The 20,408-nt window shown below is 44.1% G+C and overlaps 1 protein-coding gene across 2 annotated transcripts; it reads left to right on the forward strand.

Annotated features, from left to right (window-relative positions):
* The first annotated feature begins 10 nt into the window (after positions 1–10).
* Positions 11–19,916, forward strand: LOC309524498 (gametocyte-specific factor 1-like). Of its 2 annotated transcripts, none has more exons than XM_082209067.1 (9): positions 11–147; positions 1,074–1,142; positions 3,643–3,718; positions 4,783–4,883; positions 7,618–7,744; positions 8,520–8,603; positions 8,914–8,977; positions 11,076–11,170; positions 17,925–17,947. In XM_082209067.1, exons 2-9 carry the CDS (start codon positions 1,131–1,133, stop codon positions 17,930–17,932), a joined length of 567 nt encoding a protein of 188 aa, XP_082065193.1. In that variant the 5' UTR covers positions 11–147; positions 1,074–1,130; the 3' UTR covers positions 17,933–17,947. The 2 variants fall into 2 exon arrangements, with proteins under 2 accessions (XP_082065193.1, XP_082065192.1); XM_082209066.1 differs by lacking the exon at positions 17,925–17,947 and adding an exon at positions 19,496–19,916 and having other exon boundaries at positions 12–147.
* The last annotated feature ends 492 nt before the right edge of the window (positions 19,917–20,408 follow it).

The following is a 20,408-nucleotide window of genomic DNA, read 5'->3' on the forward strand; positions in this document are numbered from 1 at the left end:
GCTCAACTGGCGCCGCGAGGCGCGCGTTCGAAAGCAGCGGCAGAAGGCAGAGAAGCGAGTGCGCAGGCGCGGTGGGGGCGGGAGAGGAGCGGGAGAGGAGGCGCGCGCCTGGGGCGGAGGGCGCCATTTCCCTGGCGAGGCCGGCGGGTAAGGCGCCTCTTCCAAGGCCTGCAGGCTGGGGGGGGGGGCGCGTCTTTGTCAGCCCCCTTGGGAGGGAGACCCTGTAAAGAGGTGCAAGGGCGCTAAAAGGGCCGGGGAGAATTTCTGTACAGTGGTACCTCAGGTTACAGACTCATAAATATTACCTCAGGTTAAGAACTTTACCTCATGATGAGAACAGAAATCGGGCTCCGGCGGCGCAGCGGCAGCGGGAGGCCCCATTAGCTGAAGTGGTACCTCAGGTTAAGAACAGTTTCAGGTTAAGAACGGACCTCTGGAACGAATGAAGTACTTAACCTGAGGTACCACTGTAGTTGTTAACTCTAGAATAAGCTATGGTGATACCTCAAACATTTCAAAAGAAATAGAAGTGAACTGCTGTCCTGTAATGTGCAAGACTTTTCCAGGCAGGGGAGAATCCAGCAAGTATCTTATGTTTTAAGTTGCTGCCCCCATGCTATATAGATCACACAGGATTCTTGTCAGGACATGATAAAGTAAAAAAAAAAAAAAAGGCTGCGTAACATTGGATCCTCCAGACTGGGATGCCTACTTGAATAAAATATTGGGACTCGTCATAAACAATCACATGACATGGCACGCGCACACCCCATATGAATAGGAATTTTCTTCAACTTAGTGGGTCCCAGCCCCCTCATATATTTTATTGGTACAAAGGGATCTCAGCCCCTACCCTAGGAATGGGCTCTTAGGCCTTCCTATTACCCTGGCCATAGCCCATACTTAATCAGAAAAACACCTGCTGTAATAATTAGTCTTGAATAGAAAAAGAAATCATGTGCCTCAAACTGAGTTCTCCCTCTGTTCATTGTCAGTTTTTCAAAAGTTAATAGATGAACATACATGTTTGGTTTTTTTGTCTGTTCTTTTCTTGCTGTTCCTGATCGTCCCAGCTGTGCTAGGAATAGAATAATACTCCGAATTCAGACTGAGAAGAAAACAGACCAACAATGAGTTACAAGGTATATTTTAAACAGTTTTAAAGAATATTGGTGATTATTCTGCCAGTGCAGAGATGGACTTTGGCAGCTTAGTTCCTCTTTGATCAAATTATCCAGCTTTCTCTAAGGTGTATGTTGAGTTTACATAACTGAGGTAACTTAAAAATCTTTGGTACTAGCATCTTGGTTTTGATGATCATTAAAAATGTGCACATTCCAATGCCACTTATATTTAGTGCTAGTGGTATTGGGCTTAATGAGTTGAGGAACTTGAGCACAATGTGTGACGACTCACACATTCTCCAGTAGGATGTTACCGTAGATTCCCGCATATTAGATGACTTTTGAACCCCGGAAAATCTTCTCCAAAGTCAGGGGTCATCTTATATGCTGGGTATGGTTGTGGCAGGTGGCGGCGGTGGCTGGCTTGGAACAGCGACGGGCAGAAGGATGGTAAGAGCCGCCTCCCAAAGCAGCAGCAACTGCGGCAGCCTCCCCTTCCCGCGGTCAGCCAGGGCTCGCCCGCCCTGCCACCATGGGGACCACCAGATTCCCGGGGGGAGGGAGGGACTTCCACGCACCAAACACCTCGCCTCGGGTGCTGCTGCTGCAACGGCAGAGGCAGCGGAGGGGTGCATGCTCTCCCCCTGGCGGTGCTTGGCACCCTTGCACGCTGGGGACAGGAAACAGCTGTGCAAGGAGGCCATCTCAATATGGGATAGATCCTGGGGGTTGGAATAGGTCTGCCTGCCTTTCTTTCCACACCTATTTATGGAATCCTGATTATGTGTATGTGTCCCATCTGCCTGCGGAAACAAAATGCAACGGTGCTGAACCCCTGCAACCTAAAGGCAGAAGTTGTTTGTTGCCCATTCCTGGGCATTCCCTAACTTTGTGCCTTCTCTCTTCTCTCCCCACTCTCCCCCATGCTGGCATGATCATGGCTGACGGCTCCTGGCCCCTGCGCTGTGCCCAGTCTTCCTCTTCCATCTCTGCCCGCCTCCCACTCCTCCTTACCCTTCGCTCGCCTCCAGGGTGGCGGGGGACGCAGAGAGCTCTGCTGCCCCCTCCTCCCCGCCCTGGGCAGCACCAGCCCAGCCCTGTTGTTCTGTCACTGAGCGCTTGGCGGGCGGCCAAACTCTATAATTTAACAGCAAAAGTTGGGGGGTCGTCTTATACGCCCAGTCGCCTAATACGCCAGCATCTACAGTACCTTCTTTGCTGAGTCCTAAGGTTTACCTTTAAGGTTGCTAGAAAATCTGTACATAAGGGGACTTGCTGTCCCCACCCCGAAAAATTGCAGAACACAGAAGAGTTGCACTTTTCTGTACTCCTTGTTCATATGGCTTAATTGTTAAACCATGTGGGTGAGAAGTGTTTGTTCATGAAAGTGGTATGAAAGTGAGGTTTTCCGCACTAACTGAATTTGCAACCCAATCTTGGTAAGTGTACTGCAGACATTGGCTGTGCATTCAGTGTAAACACCCATATTATTGCACGACAAGTAAGACTTTCTACCAGGCAGGGAAGCTTTACAAAAGCTGCAGTTTTGGGGTTTTTTTGTTTTTGTTTCAAACATGTTTAGTTCCTAGGAAGTGGGTCTTCTGTGCCTTCCATTGCTACAGCCCTACACCGTCATGTCCCCATTGCAAACCCCACTGAATTGAAAAACAGATGGTAGTGTGATGGGGAGAAGGTGAAATCTGGTGTGTACACAAGCCCTCATATACACAAATAAACACAGCCTTCCCAGTAGTTGCACCTGCCCTGTGCAATGCCCTCCCATCAGATTTTAAGGAAATAAACCACTATCTGACTTTTAGAAGACATCTGAAGGCAGCCCTGAATAGGGAAATTTTTAAACGTTTTAATTAATTTTTAATATCTTACTGTGTTGTAATTCTTTGGAATCTGCTCAGAGTGCCTGGAGTAGCCCAGCCAGGTGGGCAGCATTTAAATTATTATTATTATTATTATTATTATTAGACAGGAAATTGAAAAATCCCGTTATTTTAGGGAAGACTGGTGGCCTGTAATGCCAGCTTTGGCAAAAGTATAAAACTGTTTAAAATAATTGCCTCAAAAATAGCGGCTTTTGTGCAAAGTGAAGAAAAACAAGTAAGCCTATTAGGAAGGAAATACTAATTATTTTTGTTATTTGTAGGGAAGACGGGGTTCATTACTGGGTTTCTGTATTACCCATTATGAAAACTCAATAAAGCAATAAGGTGTATGTATTATTTTTTAAAGTTTCGTAGCAACTTAATGTTTTTTCGTCGCATTAGCCAGGTGCTTTTGTGCCTCTGATGGGAATGTGCTATAAAAGTGTGTATGCAGGTAGGAGATTATACGTTTGCTTTTTGGTACAGTCATTCATGAGCTTTTAGAATCAAGAGGGGAAATTGAGGGGGAATAACTGCTCCATATATATGAGACTAGTTTATGTACATCTAATCTTTGTATGACTGAGTTCGCTTTTAACCGAATTGGTTTTTGTTACCTTCTGATTTCTGGTCTTTAGGGCAGATATTATATCTCAGAGACTCAGCAGCATAGTTACCATAGCTTCTCTAATCTGGAGATGGAAGACAACTATGGCAAGTACCAATTTTTTTCTTTCTTATTTTTGTGCTGATAATCATTCCACAGTTTTGACTCTGTGGGGAGACTGTTTCAAATATTCAGCTGTGAAGCTCACTAGAGGAGAAAATGAGGCAATAAAACATTGTGATCCATACAAAACTCTGTCGTTGGATAAATGATTTATACTTAAGCACAGCATACATTTACTTAGCAATATGCAATGTGTTATGAGCGTGTTTTATTACTAGATTTGGTAGTTAGTTATTTCTCAGTGCAGCTGGGGAGATTCAGCACTGGGTGCCACGGGGGCTGGAGGGGGGCACTTCGGCCACCGGTGAGATTTAGTTCATAGAGCATATTGCTGGTAATAATGATATAGAAGGAAAGGAAAGCAGTTTACACCTGATGACTAACAGACCAACTCCATACCTACTAAGAGGCTTCTCCAACCCCTTCTGGTTTTGACAAATGTAAGACTATTGCCAAACTCCATGTGGGTTTCTTTCATAACTGTGAAGACCTGAAATAGGATTTTCATGTTTTCTGAAGTAAAAGCACAGAGGAACCTGCAAAATCTGTAATATGATTCTATGTAGCAAAGTCTTAATACAAAGGCCCTCAAACCAAGACCCACTTGTCTTATGAGACCATTGGGGAAAATGTAGCCATACCTCTTCAATTTCCTTGAAGAACTCTTTTAATTGGACTGCCTAATTGAGTAGCTTCAGGGATTCAGTTCCTTGGAACTTGCGCTTTATTTCATAAATGTGCTCATTAACGTCTGCAGCAGTCTTGCACCACTGACTACATTTTCTTTGTTTAGTACCCTAATCACCTAAATCTTACAAGTGGGTGTATTTAGCCACTAAACCTGAAGTAATTCTGCGGTTATGGAATACTTCGGCTGGGGAGGGCGGGATATAAATAAAATTTATTATTATTATTATTATTAATACTGAGAACCAATAGCTTTTCTCAGTTATCTGATTAATTTCAATATATTAGTGTGTTCCCACTTTTTAACTGTGATACATCTTTTAGACCACAAAGCATGCTTCCATCTTTGTTTTTTCCCTAGTTGATCCTTCAGATCCTGATAAACTAATGCAGTGTCCATATGACAAGAATCATAAAATCAGGGCATGTAGGTTCCCCTACCACCTTGTCAAGTGTCGTAAGGTAGGAAATGTAGATTCTATTATTGAGTGTGTGGAGCCTGTATCTTGTGGCTTTATAGTTGACTTAAGAACATAAGAGCTCACTGAATCAGGCCAATAGCCAATCTAGCTGGAGGGTGTCCGGGAGGGACACAGCTGCTCCGGCAGCAAACCCCACACTGCTTTTTCAGGCAGTACTGGGCCTGCGCATGCCAGCCGCATTCCTCTCAGACGCCCTCAGGACACAGTTGCTCTGGCGTGCACCCCACACCCTAGCGCGCACACGCACACACACCCCAGGTGCCAGCAGGGCTTGCTACACCCCTGGAAAGAGGCAGCCCACCCTACTCGCTCAGATGAAGGCAGACGAGGAGGCAAGCAGAAGAAAGAGCACTTTCTCAGGCTCCCTCTGCCAGGGCCAGGGCTGGGCTGTGGAGGGAGTGGGCAGCTCCTTCGCCCGAGCAAGTGGGTAGCCACCTTCCCTTCTTCCTGGTCCCTCCCTCCACAGCTCAGCCACTTTTTCAACCTTTTTCAGGGTTATTTCAGACGTCATGATGCATCACTGTAGAGTGGTACATCAGGTTAAGTACTTAATTCGTTCCGGAGGTCCATACTTAACCTGAAACTGTTCTTAACCTGAAGCACCACTTTAGCTAATGGGGCCTCCCGCTGCTGCCATGCCGCCGGAGCACGATTTCTGTTCTCATCCTGAAGCATAGTTCTTATGTAACCTGAGGTACCACTGTATTTCAATGGTTAGCTGGTGATACGCCATATTTACTCAAATCTACTTCTCACCTTTTTTGGCCAAATTGCATTGCAAAAATTAAGGTGCGCATTAGATTCAATGGCATATTAGACTCGAGTAAATATGGTTTTACAACATTGGAAAACCAGATATCATCCAGCCCTACTTGGGGCACTTCTACTTTCCACATTCCTCTTTTGGAAGAAATGTCCATTTATTCCTCCTCTCTGCTTCCTGTTATCTAACCAGTTTCTGCCTGAGCTAAGCGGACTCATGAGTCTTTGAAAGCTTTGTTGAAAAGCTTTTTGGAAGTCCAAGTATACTGTGTCAGCTGGATCACCTCTGTCTATACGCTTGTTGATGCTTGGGATGTGTCAGTGCTGTTACTCTTTGCAGTTTGTGTGAGATGAATTTTATCAACTAAATGACATTTTAAAAAAAGACAGTGTGGAGATAAACTGAAACCGCCCTCCAATTAAGTGCACACCAGCCATCTGACCTGATGCTCATTTTTTCAGTTTATCTCCAGAACTACATAATGGGTAGAGAAATGTTAGCCTAATAATAATAATAATAATAATAATAATAATAATAATAATAATAATAATTTATTATTTGTACCCCACCCATCTGGCTGGGTTTCCCCAGCCACTCTGGGCGGATTCCATAGAAACCAAAAAACACTAAAATATCGTACATTAAAAACTTCCCTGAACAGGGCTGCCTTAAGATGTCTTCTGAATGTCAGGTAGTTGTTTATTGTTTTGACATCTGATGGGAGGGCATTCCACAGGGCGGGCACCACTACCGAGAAGGCCCTTTGCCTGGTTCCCTGTAGCTTTGCTTCTCGCAATGAGGGAACCGCCAGAAGGCCCTCGGCGCTGGACCTCAGCATCCGGGCAGAATGATGGGGGTGGAGACGTACTTGGTACTAGGATATATAAACCTTCCGATTGCAAGGTGGACTCTCCATCCTTGGAGGATTTTAAGCAGAGATTGTATGGCCAACTGTCACAAATGTTTTAATCAAGATTCCTGCATTGCAGGGGTTTTGGACTAGATGACCTTCGGGGTCTGTTCCAACTATACAGTTCTGTGATTCTGTGAAGGACGTTTTGGTCAGGCCCAGTGGAAAGGTAGATATTTCTCAGGCATAAAGGCCTGGTTTGTGCGTAATACAAAGCAGTGTTTTCTTAGAATGTCCAAACCCAGCCCAGCAGACTAACCATGAGTGCTTGCATGTCTAAGCAACTCTTCCTGACTCTTCCTGACTCTTTTTCTGAAAAAGCCCTTGTTTCTAACTTTGCCTGAAAGCAGGCTCTTCTCCCACCCCATTCCTCCAGGGGAAGCCCTTGCTTACAAGCTAGACAAAGCCACCTGTTTGTGAAGAGAAAAACTGTAATGGACCATGCTGCTGTCTTTAAGTAACATATACAGTGGTACCTCGGGTTACATACGCTTCGGGTTGCATACGCTTCAGGTTACAGACTCCACTAACCCAGAAATAGTGCTTCAGGTTAAGAACTTCGCTTCAGGATAAGAACAGAAATCAGGCTCCGGCGGCAGCAGGAGGCCCCATTAGCTAAAGTGGGGCTTCAGGTTAAGAACAGTTTCAGGTTAAGTACAGACCTCCGGAACGAATTAAGTACTTAACCTGAGGTACCACTGTATGCTGTTAGTTAAGGCACTGGTGAACTGATACCCAGCTAGCCTGATTGTTTAATCTCTTTACAATAAAATAATTAACACTTCATGGAAAGAAAAACACCACTGACCTTTCACAGCAAGCATACATAAATCAAGACTTCAAGGTGCTAGGACAGAACTCCTGATTTCCTAGTTGATTTGCATGTTTGTGAGCCTGTTGGTGTGTTGTGTGCTTGTTCTACAGCTAATAACTTTTGCCATGCACATAATCAGGGTTGTCTGAAATATACGTACTGTATATAGTTTGGTAGTTCTGTATTGCATAGCTTTAAAATAAGATAGCCATGTCTTTGTTTTCTAGAACCATCCTGATAAAGTGCAGCAACTGGTCACATGCCCATTTAATGCCCGTCATCAGGTGCCCAGAGAAGAGATCAGTCAACACATATCAAGCTGTGATGACAAAAGGTGCATTGAGCAAGACATTGGTAAGAAATTTTTCAGTATGAATTAATGGCTGGCAGCTGCCTCTTACCTTGACTTTTAACATTACAAAGGGATTGCTCTCAGTCTTCTATAATTCCTTTTTGAATCTATAACACATGTTTGTGGTGCCTGTTTGATTGTGATTTGAAGTAGTATGGGTAGAATAATATTTTTTTTCTTGCTGAGCGTGCAAGTTTTTCCAGCACCTGGCTTCATCAGGCTAGTGACTTTTATTGTTGAATATTGTATCAAAAATTACTCACATTAAGATGAAACCTACTTGGCATTTGAGTTAATACAAGACAAGAAGGGCCAGGATCATAAAAATTGTGGGTAACTCACGCCTCCTGTTCACTAGATGTTTGAGGTCTCTTCTCCAGCAGGTAAGTTTGGCTATGCAAACATGGACAAGATATAAAATAACCAATACAGCTTGGACAGCTTTGAACACAAAGATGGGTTCAAACCCCTAATCACAGCCATGAAGAAAACTTGTCCTTACAGGGCCAGCACAGGCATAATTCTGGCTGACCTCTTGTTAGACTCCTGCCGCCCACCACAGCTTTGCTGCTCAGTTTACAAAAATGTTACCTGTGCTTGGTCATTAAAGAATTGGGCAGATTAAGATGAGGGCGTTAGGAAATTAGGTCCATTTTTCTGTCACACCCATAGCCAAGGAAGGGCTGTGCTGTTCTAGAAAAGACAGGCTTGGTGCCCAGCACTGCGTTAGGCACTTCATACAATGGTTTTTCTCACAAATAAACTTCTTTCATTTAGCAATCCATGGGGATAGCCGCAGAAGAGAGGTTAGTGTGGTAAGCTCCTGGCAATCTCCTCCATGCGAAGAAGACTGGGACAGAGGTGAGACTCTGTGTTTCTGATACTTTGCTAGAACATCTGCAAGACCAAGGGCCTGTCGCCTCCTGAAACTGTAATGATCTTAGTAAGAAGGAATGCTTTTTTCAAACACCTGTTCTGCCTGAGCCATTATTTTCCATCACCTGTGCTGGGAAGAAAATGATATGTTGTACAACTTGAGGTAAATTACTTTATTAAATGGCTGTGTTTGTTCAGGCAGAACTGCATCAGTTGTATTCTCCTTAGTAAAGTCTGGTGTTTATTCCATGCTTCTCATATGTGGCTTCAGTAATATTTTTGTTTTACCTGACAGACGTAGCAGGCCAATCAAACTCGGTCTTCATTTGGGGCACAGGCCACCATGGTGAGGCAAGCAGGTAAAGTTGGGTTATCCGGCACTGCGAAGATGAAGGTCATCTTCATCTTTTCCTTCCTTTGCGCTTGTTTGTTGTGGACAGAGAAGTAATTCTTTTTTAAAAAATTATTTGGGGAGTTATCATGAACAATGTAAGCTTTTGCTTACACTTGTGGGGGATAAGCCTCCTTCAGATCTTTGCATAGGTCTAACACACGAGGGAGAGTTTTGATGAGTGTTGTGTCTCTTTTTCTATATTGAGAATGGCAGTGTGCAGTACAACCTAACAGTAAGTGGCACTCCTCTTGCTCTGGGCAGGATGGCTTCTCTCCTTTTTTGGAGGCACAAATGATAGTGATTTCTTTCACTACTCAGGAAGGACAAGCTTGTCTTTCCTCCATTGTGTGGGTTGGCAGGATGACAGCTCTCATGATACTGAGGCTTGTTTCATGTAAGCTTGCTGTCTGCCCCTGCCCCCCAAACACTCATACACACAGTTCAACCTTCCCCAACCTGGGTCAGATGGTGCCAGGAATACTGGATTGGGGAATACTGGATTACAGTGGTACCTCTGGTTACGTACTTAATTCGTTCCAGAGGTCCGTTCTTAACCTGAAACTGTTCTTAACCTGAAGCACCACTTTAGCTAATGGGGCCTCGCACCGCCACTACACGATTTCTGTTCTCACCCTGAAGCAAAGTTCTTAACCCGAGGTACTATTTCTGGGTTAGTGGAGTCTGTAACCTGAAGCGTATGTAACCTGAAGCGTTTGTAACCCGAAGTACCACTGTATAGCAAACTGGATTACTGTGGAAGCTTCTGGACGTCATGCACACTCACAAGCAGCACAATTGCATAGCAGGAACCAAATCCAACCATGAACTTGCAGTGAGCCATGACTTAGCCTCAAGGTTCTTACCAGTGGGTGAGTTATAAACTCCCAGGAATCCTCACCCTCCAATCCAATTAGTGTTACAATAGCTGCCTTCCAATCACACTGTTGGTGCTCAGAGGGCAATGCAGTAGTCCAAGCGGGAGGGCATTGGAACATGGACTGCTGAGGCCATGCTATATTGACCCAGGAACAGCCACAGCCAGTGAAGTAACCTAAGCTTGGACATAAGCACTCCTAGCTAAAGCAGCTACTTGAGACAGATTGGAATCCAGCGTGGGATTCAGCTAACAAGCCCCACTAGGGATGATCTGCCCCCCTCTACAGCTTTGAGCTGGGGACTGGTCCTTGTTTTTGGTGCTCCACTCCAATCACCACAGAAGTACAGCACAATTGCTGGAACAACACCCCCAATTTGGACCCGTGGGAGTATAGTCTCTGAGACAAGACACCTCACCTTTTGAGAGAGCAGTCCTAACAACAACCAGAAGTCTTGGTTGATAACCACTGTCAGACAATTTTTCGATCCCTGGGAAAACTTTCTACTGTTTCCTAGCAATGAGCCTTGGGGGATGCTCCTCCTTGGCATGAGAACTGCATTATGTTGTAGATCCAGTACCTTATAGTGGCATTACTTTCCATCTTCTGAGTCTGACAGTCCCTAGTCATAATGGACTGTGGTAGGTAGGCGGTTCCATGCATCTCCTTCTCCCTAGCATTGTTTCAGTTGCAGTGCTAAAAGACCTACTGCCAGGCAGCTGTATAAAAAAAACTCCTGGCAACATGTTTAGTTTGTCATGACCCATCACAAATAATCCTTTTAGCAACTGGGAATCTGTAGACTATTAGTGCTCAGAGTTGGAAATAATATTGTCACCTGCAAAGTATAATCACAATATAAAGGTGGAAAACCAGGAGTAATGTCTGGTCTGTCTCAGCCTTATAAATTAGCTGCTTCCATTGTATTAACTGGGGATAAGCAGCAAGTGATTTTTATCTTTGTCCCTTTTAAGCACATAACAAACACTCAGCATGAATGTGTTTCAAGACTAATTAACAAGTTGCTTTTCACTGTTTTAAACCTTGTTATTTCAGTGACCAGAGCTTTTACTTTGTTTATTGCACTTTATCCTAGCCTGAAGAGTGAAAAGAGCTTTTATAATCTGCTCTTCACCACCCAAAGGCCCCACATTAATTTTTCATTCCTTCCCCTCCCCTGCCCCACAGTTCTGGATCAAGCCCAGCCGTGGGACTTAAGAACCAGCTAGCTTCAGGACTACGAGCTCCAAGGTCCCTGCCACATGTACTACCATGGAAGAACAGTAAGTGATGCTGGAACTGTATCCATAGTCTACATTGGACCATGAGGTCCCCTGCCACTTTAGTGTGGCCCCTTGACTCTTGCTAGGTGGGTGGAGCCAGAGCAATAGATGTAAATTTTACCATAGTACAGTAAGCTACTTTCTATACCCCCTTGCATACCCCTCTCTGTCTTCCATGCAGACAAGCAAGAGGCATCATCACAGCTCAGTATCACATTCCAGCCTGGCAAAATCACTCCAGGTGCAAAGTAGGGTCAATGAAGGGAAGAATTCTGAGGGCCAGAGTGGTCTGGAGGGTTACATTTTAATCTGAGGTTTCCCACCCAGGCTTAGTGTTAAATCTAGAATCATAGAATCATAGAGTTGGAAGAGACCACAAGGGCCATCGAGTCCAACCCCCTGCCAAGCAGGAAACACCATCAGAGCACTCCTGACATATGGTTGTCAAGCCTCTGCTTAAAGACCTCCAAAGTCGGAGACTCCACCACACTCCTTGGCAGCAAATTCCACTGTCGAACAGCTCTTACTGTCAGGAAGTTCTTCCTAATGTTTAGGTGGAATCTTCTTTCTTGTAGTTTGGATCCATTGCTCCGTGTCCGCTTCTCTGGAGCAGCAGAAAACAACCTTTCTCCCTCCTCTATGTGACATCCTTTTATATATTTGAACATGGCTATCATATCACCCCTTAACCTCCTCTTCTCCAGGCTAAACATGCCCAGCTCCCTTAGCCATTCCTCATAAGGCATCGTTTCCAGGCCTTTGACCATTTTGGTTGCCCTCCTCTGGACACGTTCGTTTGTCAGTGTCCTCCTTGAATTGTGGTGCCCAGAACTGGACACAGTACTCCAGGTGTGGTCTGACCAGAGCAGAATACAGTGGCACTATTACTTCCCTTGATCTAGATGCTATACTCCTATTGATGCATCCCAGAATTGCATTGGCTTTTTTAGCTGCCGCGTCACACTGTTGGCTCATGTCAAGTTTGTGGTCAACCAAGACTCCTAGATCCTTTTCACATGTACTGCTCTCAAGCCAGGTGTCACCCATCTTGTATTTGTGCCTCTCATTTTTTTTGCCTAAGTGCAAAACTTTACATTTCTCCCTGTTAAAATTCATCTTGTTTGTTTTGGCCCAGTTCTCTAATCTGTCAAGGTCGTTTTGAAGTGTGATCCTGTCCTCTGGGGTGTTAGCCACCCCTCCCAGTTTGGTGTCATCTGCAAATTTGATCAGGATGCCCTTGAGTCCATCATCCAAGTCGTTGATAAAGATGTTGAATAAGACCGGGCCCAAGACAGAACCCTGTGGCACCCCACTAGTCACTCTTCTCCAGGATGAAGAGGAACCATTGATGAGCACCCTTTGGGTTCGGTCAGTCAGCCAGTTACAAATCCACTGAGTGGTAGCATAGTCAAGACCGCATTTTACCAGCTTCTTTACAAGAATATCATGGGGCACCTTGTCAAATGCCTTGCTGAAATCAAGGTAGGCTACATCCACTGCGTTCCCTTCATCTACCAGGCTTGTAATTCTGTCAAAAAACGAGATCAGGTTAGTCTGACATGACTTATTTTTCAGAAATCCATGCTGACTATTGGTGATCACAGCATTCCTTTCTAGGTGCTCACAGACTGTTTGCTTAATGATCTGTTCCAGAATCTTCCCTGCTATTGATGTCAGACTGACTGGGTCCTCTCTTTCCCCCTTTTTGAAAATAGGGACAACATTTGCCCTCCTCCAGTCTGCCGGGACTTCGCCTGTTCTCCAGGAATTCTCAAAGATGACTGCCAGTGGTTCTGAGATCACATCTGCCAGTTCTTTTAATACTCTTGGATGCAGTTCATCTGGCCCTGGAGACTTGAATACATCTAAACTAGCCAAATATTCTTGTACTATCTCCTTAGTTATTCTGGGCTGTGTTTCCTTTGCTGAATCATTTGCTCCAAATTCTTCAGGTCGGGCATTGTTTTCTTTATCAGAGAAGACTGAGGCAAAGAAGGCATTGAGGAGTTCAGCCCTTTCTGTGTCCCCTGTTTGCATTTCACCATCTTCTCCTCTGAGTGACCCCACTGTTTCTTTGTTCTTCCTTTTGCTACGAACATACCCATAGAAGCCTTTTTTGTTGCTTTTAACCCCTCTAGCAAGCCTGAGTTCATTCTGTGCTTTAGCTTTTCTGACTTTGTGTCTACACGTGCTGGCTATTTGTTTGAATTCCTCTTTGGTGGTTTCCCCCCTTTTCCATTTTTTGTACACATCCTTTTTTAATCTTAATTCAGTTAAAGGTTCTTTAGATAGCCACCCTGGCTTCTTTAGGCACCTTCCATGTTTCCGTCTCATTGGTATTGCCTGACATTGTGCTTTTACTATCTCCCTCTTAACAAACTCCCAGCCATCATGAACTCCCTTTCCTTTTAGTATTGCTGTCCATGGGATCTCACCCAGCACTTCCCTAAGTTTTATGAAGTCGGCTTTCTTAAAGTCAAGAAATTGAGTCCTAGTATGCTTGGCTGCTCCTTTCTGCTGTATAGTAAACTTCAGAAGAGCATGATCACTCGCGCCTAATGATCCTTCCACATCTACCGCACTAACCAGGTCATCAACATTGGTTAGGACCAGATCTAAAATGGCCGTTCCTCTTGTTGCTTCTCCCACTTTCTGGACAATGAAGTTGTCTGCAAGGCCAGTGAGGAATCTGTTTGACCTTATGCTCTTGGCTGAGTTTGACGTCCAACAAATATCCGGGTAATTGAAGTCCCCCATTACTACTATCTCCCTTCCTTTTGCATGCTTGGCCATCTGTTCCAGGAAGGCATCATCTATGTCCTCCGTTTGGCTTGGGGATCTATAGTAAACTCCCACAATGAGGTCTCTGTTATTCTTCTCTCCCTTAATTTTGACCCAAATGCTCTCACTTTGGCTTTGAGGTTCTAAATCTTGGATCTCTTCACAGGTATACACATCCCTGACATATAACGCCACTCCTCCTCCTTTCTTGTCTGGTCTGTTTCTCTGAAATAGATTGTATCCCCCCATTATTACATTCCAATCGTGGGACTTATCCCACCAGGTTTCAGTGATGCCTATTATGTCATATTTAGTTTGCTGTACCAAGAGCTCAAGCTCATCTTGTTTATTTCCCATGCTTTGCACATTAGTGTACAGACATTGAAGTCCATTAATCATTCCCCCGTGTCTCTTATTTAAGGATTTCTTCCTCCCACCACTAGGTCCGCGTGCTGTTTGCTCCATTTGGTCTATGACATTTGGATGATCATCTTCATTAATTGATAGACTCCTACCTTCAGGAGCACTGTCTCCCTCCCCCACATTAGTCAGTTTAAAGCCCTCCTGATGAGGTTTCTGAGATTTTTGGCAAAAACATTTCTCCCAACCGTTGTGAGGTGCAGCCCATCACTTGCCAGAAGTCCATCTTCAAGAAACTGCAGTCCGTGATCTAAGAATCCAAACCGTTCCTGTTTACACCATTTGCGAAGCCAGCTGTTCACTTCCACTATTTTCCCCTCTCTCCCTGGGCCACGTTGTTCAACTGGGAGGACAGACGAGATGACAATTTGTGCATTTAGTTGCTTCAATTTCCTGCCGAGAGCCTCGTAGTCTCTTTTGATCTTCTGGAGGCTATTGCTTGCAGTGTCATTGGTTCCCACATGAACCAAGAGGAAGGGGTATTCGTCAGTGGGTTTTATGATTCCTTGCAGTCGTTCAGTTACATCTTGGATCTTAGCCCCGGGGAGACAGCACACTTCCCGAGACATCTTGTCAGGCCCACAGATCACTGCTTCTGTTCCCCTCAGTAGGGAATCCCCTATCACCACTACACGCCTCCTCTTGGGTTTGGTCAGGGTTCTTCCGTGAGCTGTCCGTTCCAAGGTCGCCTGCACATTCCCTGAGGACTGACTTTGCTGCTCGTCTTCATATACCTGATCGACTGTAATGAGGGAGAGATCCTCAAATGGAGTCTGCTCTTCGTCTTCCATGCTAGGGGAGAGGACCTCAAAGCGATTGTGTATTTCTAAACAATCAGAGTGAACCCTGGGCCTCCTACTTCTTTGAGTCACGTTTCTCCATATATCTGGCTCCTGTGTTGGTGAACAAGCCTCCTTCTCAGGGGAGTCCCCTGTCTCCTCCTTGGTGGGGACGGTGTGCTCTGTTGCTTCCAAGAAGAGCTCCAGCTCTCTAATTCTTTGGAGCGTAGCTACACGTTCCTCCAGTTGCTGGACTTTGTCTTTTAAGAGGGCAATCAACATGCAATTGCTGCAGGTAAAGCTGCCTGCAACCTTTGGCAAGATGGCAAACATTGCGCAGGAATCGCAGGCGACTGCAGCTGTTCCCTCCCCTTCCATCATGAGATCGTGTCGTTGGGGGTGGCTACAGAGGTCCTCCATCATAAAAAGCTTGAAGACAGGACAAATAACTTCCCCCACACAAAAAAAACCTAGGTCTCCCCCAACAAACGTTTGAGACTAGCTCCCCTAAATCTAAAAGATGGGTATAACTGCGCGCGCCGCTGCCCTGCAAACTCTGATAAGCTCCTCCCACAGCTAATCCCCTGCCCCCTCTGACCTTTACACAGGGAAAACAGCGAATCAGCCACAAAGAAACACACACACACAAGAAAACCCTTTTTGCTCCTTCTTCAACTGCTGCCCTGCAAACTCTGATAAGCTCCTCCCACAGCTAATCCCCTGCCCCCTCTGACCTAAAATCAGGCTTATCTCCCCCAGTCAAGCAGCAAGTGATAAGTCATAGAAGAAACAGAACACAGGCTTGTGAGTTTTGGGTAAGACAAACCATGAGGCCAGGTTCAGACATAACTAAGACAGCACCATGGCTTGGCCCCTGTTAGTTCAGCTGCATTTTGCCCATTGATTGTATATATGAATGGGAATGTTGAATGAAGGGTTTTAGTTTTGCTAGTCTAACTGGACAAGAGAGGGCACTGTTTGCCTCTGCCTCCTGACAAGCAGCTGCCTTGAAATACAAGTTTAGGAGTGCTTTGGAAGAAGCCCGTCTGGGAGCATAAATAGTATCTGGTATTTAAGTGAGTCCAAAACAGTTGTGGGGGTTTTCAGTATCCCCTCCTGCTAAATTCAGTGGCAGCTTTGTGGTGAACAGCTGCATTTGGTTTACAAAGTCTCCTCCTCTTCAGATCTCATGTGCAGTAACAACCAGGAATGTGTTTGCATGGAATTATTTTTGTCCCCTTCCCGGGTAAAGTGGCTGAGCAGCTCAGCATTCCTCTCCCCCACCCCTTGTCCTATCCCTGTGGTGACAAAATGCCCCTTCCCTCTTAAGGGTTGTGGATACAAGGAGAAGTGTGAAGGTCTTTCCATTCTTCTGTTTCCAGACTTCAGCTTCTTCCCATGGAATACCATATTTTTCGCTCTATAAGACCCACCAGACCATAAGACGCACCTAGTTTTTGGAGCAGGAAAACAAGAAGAAAAAAATTCTGAATCCCAGAAGCCAGAACAGCAAGAGGGATCTGGCTTCTGGGATAGCCTCTCGCTGTTCTGGCTTCTGGGATAGCCGCGCAGCCCGCATTCGCTCCATAAGACGTACACACTTCCCCCTTACTTTTTTGTAGGGGAAAAGTGTGTCTTATAGAGTGAAAAATACGGTATGTGTGAATGTACTATTTTTCATGCAAGACTAATAAATATGGTGGCAGCTCCTATGCTAACAGCTGCAGTAACTAAATTGGTGGCAACATGCTGTAGCTTTCTGCAGTGACTAGTGAGCTTTCCCCAGCTGTGCCCTCTCTGTGCTGAGAGTAGAGGTGAGAGTAGAGGCAGTGCTCCGTAAATGACAGAAAAAACAGAGAAATAAATTCTTGTGTGTGTGTACATCTATCTATAATAATTCCTTATGCAAGACTTCCTGCTTTGAAAAAATGGCTATCACTTAATATGGATACATTATCCTTTACACTCTTTAATTATCATGCAATTCCCCAACATGGTTGCCTTCAGCTGAAATAAAGAAAAAATGCTTAGTTCCTCCTCCCTTCCCTGGCCCCATTTTGCCAGGTGTTGGCAGCTCCCCTGGTGCTAATTACCATTAGGGTCCAGAGTGTTGAACTACCCAAGAGAATCTGCAGTACTGCACTTGAAACCCAGTCTTGCTAATGTCAAAAGCTATTGGCCCTAAGAAGTTTTACTTTCCTGCTCCCATCTATCCAGCTTACATAAGTAATAAAACAGGCTGGCGAAAATAAACAAATTGCAGGCTGGAAATGCAACCAGCTGGCAAATATGAATAGGCTACTACTTTTTAAGTTGCTCAGCAACATTCATGTTAAAAATATCTCTAGGGGTACATTCACTTTTTATAATAAAAAATGTGGGAGTTAAGTACTCCTGCTCTACTTAATCTAAGCTTTTCCTTAAGGCTAAGGGGATAGGAAGGATCTGCAGCTGCCCAAAGGTTTTAATTTGAAATTTAGAGGTGTGCTCTCTCTAAATTTGTCACTCTTTAGGTTATTGAGAGATGGAACTCCATGTTGCAGCTTCTGTAATGCTGCCCTGCCTTTTCCCTTCTACTCTGTTGGAGCAGCTAACAACAATGGAGCCTGGAAATATTTTTTATTTGCCCCAGGCCAATGACTAATTCTGAACACGCTTCATTCAAGGGACACATTCTTTCCTTGTCCACCTGGAGGGGATTATGGCAATGAAGAGGTGGAAGAACAGGAGTTCTGCTTTCTAATATGAAATTACCCCATCTTTCTTGACAATAGCTTTATAGGAAGAACTGGGAAATGCTATGAGCAAATATTTGATGTATATTCAGGCGTGGTCAAAGAAAGGAGGAGGAGCTTGGCATAAATAGGAAACAGTTTTCCTTGGACCACCTTCCTGAGGGTGAGAAGTGGCTTTTAAAACATACAGAAAGACTAGAGGGAGACACCTCTGATTTGAAGCTGGGTAAAGGTGAAATCAGAACCGGCTTGACCTACTTGTTGGTTCATAAGACCTTGTAAAACCTCTCCACATTTGTATAACTAGTTTCAAATTCTGCAAAGTGCCCTTTAGCTTGTCTTGTGTGTGCGCACAAATCACCATCTGCTCTGGTTGTGTGGAGCAAAGTTAAGTGAGAGGCATTAATGTAGTCTTAAGTTAATCAAGGAAATAACATAAGCAGCTGGGTTGAGTCATGGTGCAGTTGAAAGTACCTTAGAGTAGTTCTGCATTTTAAAATGCCCCATTAGGCACACTATTTTTAGAACAGCAATTCAAACATCCCTTCTTTTTCTCCTTTTTCCCTTTTTCAATTCATAAAATTTAATCATCTAGAAAAGAATTGCCTAGCAGGACTCGTGTTTGTAACACATTTTGTCCACATTCTTTAGGAAAGCAAAACTCAGTACTGTATAGTATATAAAATTTTAAACCTCTAAGCTATTGTCAACTTTTGGCTGTCACTAATTCTGCATTTTCTTGAAGGATGGAATTAATAAAGATTTCCATGTGTTCAGAGGATTGTCAACTTGGTCCCAGATTCAGAGGATGGAAAATATCAATAACCTCTACTCTGCACTGATAAATCCCATTGGCCTGCTGATAATCTAAGCTTGATGAGTGATTGGCAGAGTTAAATCTCTTAAAATAGATGGCTTTGAAAGAAAGATACCTCAAACACAGTGGAAAATTCAGTAATTCAATATCAAACTTTCAGAATCCCAACTTTGTAAATATGGTCATTTAGATAGTCTGAATACCTTGTTCAGGATAAATCATTGGTGCTCAGAGATAAAGCAGTTAAATATATTGTGATGTGCTTGTTTTTGACCCAAGAAGATGAATTTGCCTCTGGATTTCACTCCTCACATGTTGTTTAGTACCTGTCTCAGTTTGATAGCCTTGCTACCATCATATGGCTCTTTTCTTGAATTCAGAACTGCTACTGCAATTTGAGTTTAGCAAGAACTCAGAGAATGCATTCTTTGCCTGAAGTTAAATACAGGAATAGTGTGACAGAGCTCATTTTGTTCAAGTAAACAGCAAAATGCTTCCCCAGCTCCTCATGGCTGTAAGAAGGTATAAACTCTTTTCTTGTAATGCATATCAACAAAGAGTGGTACAGATTCTGTTTGCTTGCAATTTGAGTGTTTAACCTGTTGTGATATTTTTGCCCTCCCTTCATATCTCTGTGAGCAAGTAAACTATGAGAAGGATTGGTGGTGCTGTTTTGAGATAATGGCCTTTATGTTAGTGGGATCACAAATCAATTTTGCCTGACACATTGTGCGTGGATTATCATGGCTTCTATTTTAGGGCCTAAAATTGCTTGCTTTTTATTTAATTGCAGATGCTGCAAATTGAGGACTGTGGCAGAAGCTGTGCCTTCCAATGACTTATCAAGAATTTTGGCAAATACACAGTTTGGCCACTGATAGTTCCTTCAGTCAGGGTTACTTCAATAAAAGGGGCATGTTTAGTTGCTGAATAAAAATATTTGGAGAATTTAAACATTCATCCCAAACAGTTGTGTTGTCAAGTTTAAGCCCCAAAATACTTCCCAGCTACCTTTGTAGATTTTTTTCTGTTGGCGTGGTAATTCTAGATCCTGAGGAAATGGCTACTTTGATTTCTGTTAAATTTAGTTAAATTAAATAGTTAAATAAAAATAGTTAAATTTATCCCTTTTTTCTGACTGCGTTTCTGCAAAAAGAAATTGGCTGTAAATAATTTAAAAGCAGCAATTATTAAAAGAATTCTAGTTAATAATATGTTGTTGCCTCATTGATCTCTAATTCAAGAAAGACCGCTTACTCTGAAAACTGGTAAAGGCTAGTGGGATCAGTGTTGCTATTAGGACATTTTAGAGTTTGGACTGCCCCCACTTTTGTTTTAAAGTGTTAACATGTATTGCTTCGTTTAAATTCAAAACGTGGCAAGCAGGCCTTCTGCATTGGGAAGACCCTCTTGTTCATTCTTCTGAGTTGGGCCCTAGACAGACCTTTGCCTCAAAGTCCTGCTCTGACTGCCCCGCAGGGTGGTATCCTATAGCCCTCTTTCAAATGTTTCCAGGACTGGCACTTTGGGGGATTGGTGTTGTGGAGCCTTAGCAGAGAGAGGAGAGCTGCCAACCCACGGTGCCTCCTGACCCTCATGTTCTTCCCTGTTGTAAGTGCTTCTTCCCTCCCCTGAGTGAGCAGGCAGGGAGTCACAGAAGCAAGCAGCACTAACGGCCAGAGAAAATGGGCCAACCAGCGAGCAAC

The sequence above is a fragment of the Podarcis vaucheri genome, assembly GCF_965113315.1.
Source record: "Podarcis vaucheri genome assembly, chromosome: 2".
Classification (NCBI taxonomy): Eukaryota; Metazoa; Chordata; class Lepidosauria; order Squamata; family Lacertidae; genus Podarcis; species Podarcis vaucheri.

What these genes read in the sequence shown, in the direction of transcription:
- LOC309524498 (XM_082209066.1), top strand. An exon ending in GTGCATTGAGCAAGACATTG is followed by an intron (nt 7,745 to 8,519) that starts GTAAGAAATTTT and finishes TCTTTCATTTAG; the next exon opens with CAATCCATGGGGATAGCCGC. An exon ending in CGAAGAAGACTGGGACAGAG is followed by an intron (nt 8,604 to 8,913) that starts GTGAGACTCTGT and finishes TTTACCTGACAG; the next exon opens with ACGTAGCAGGCCAATCAAAC.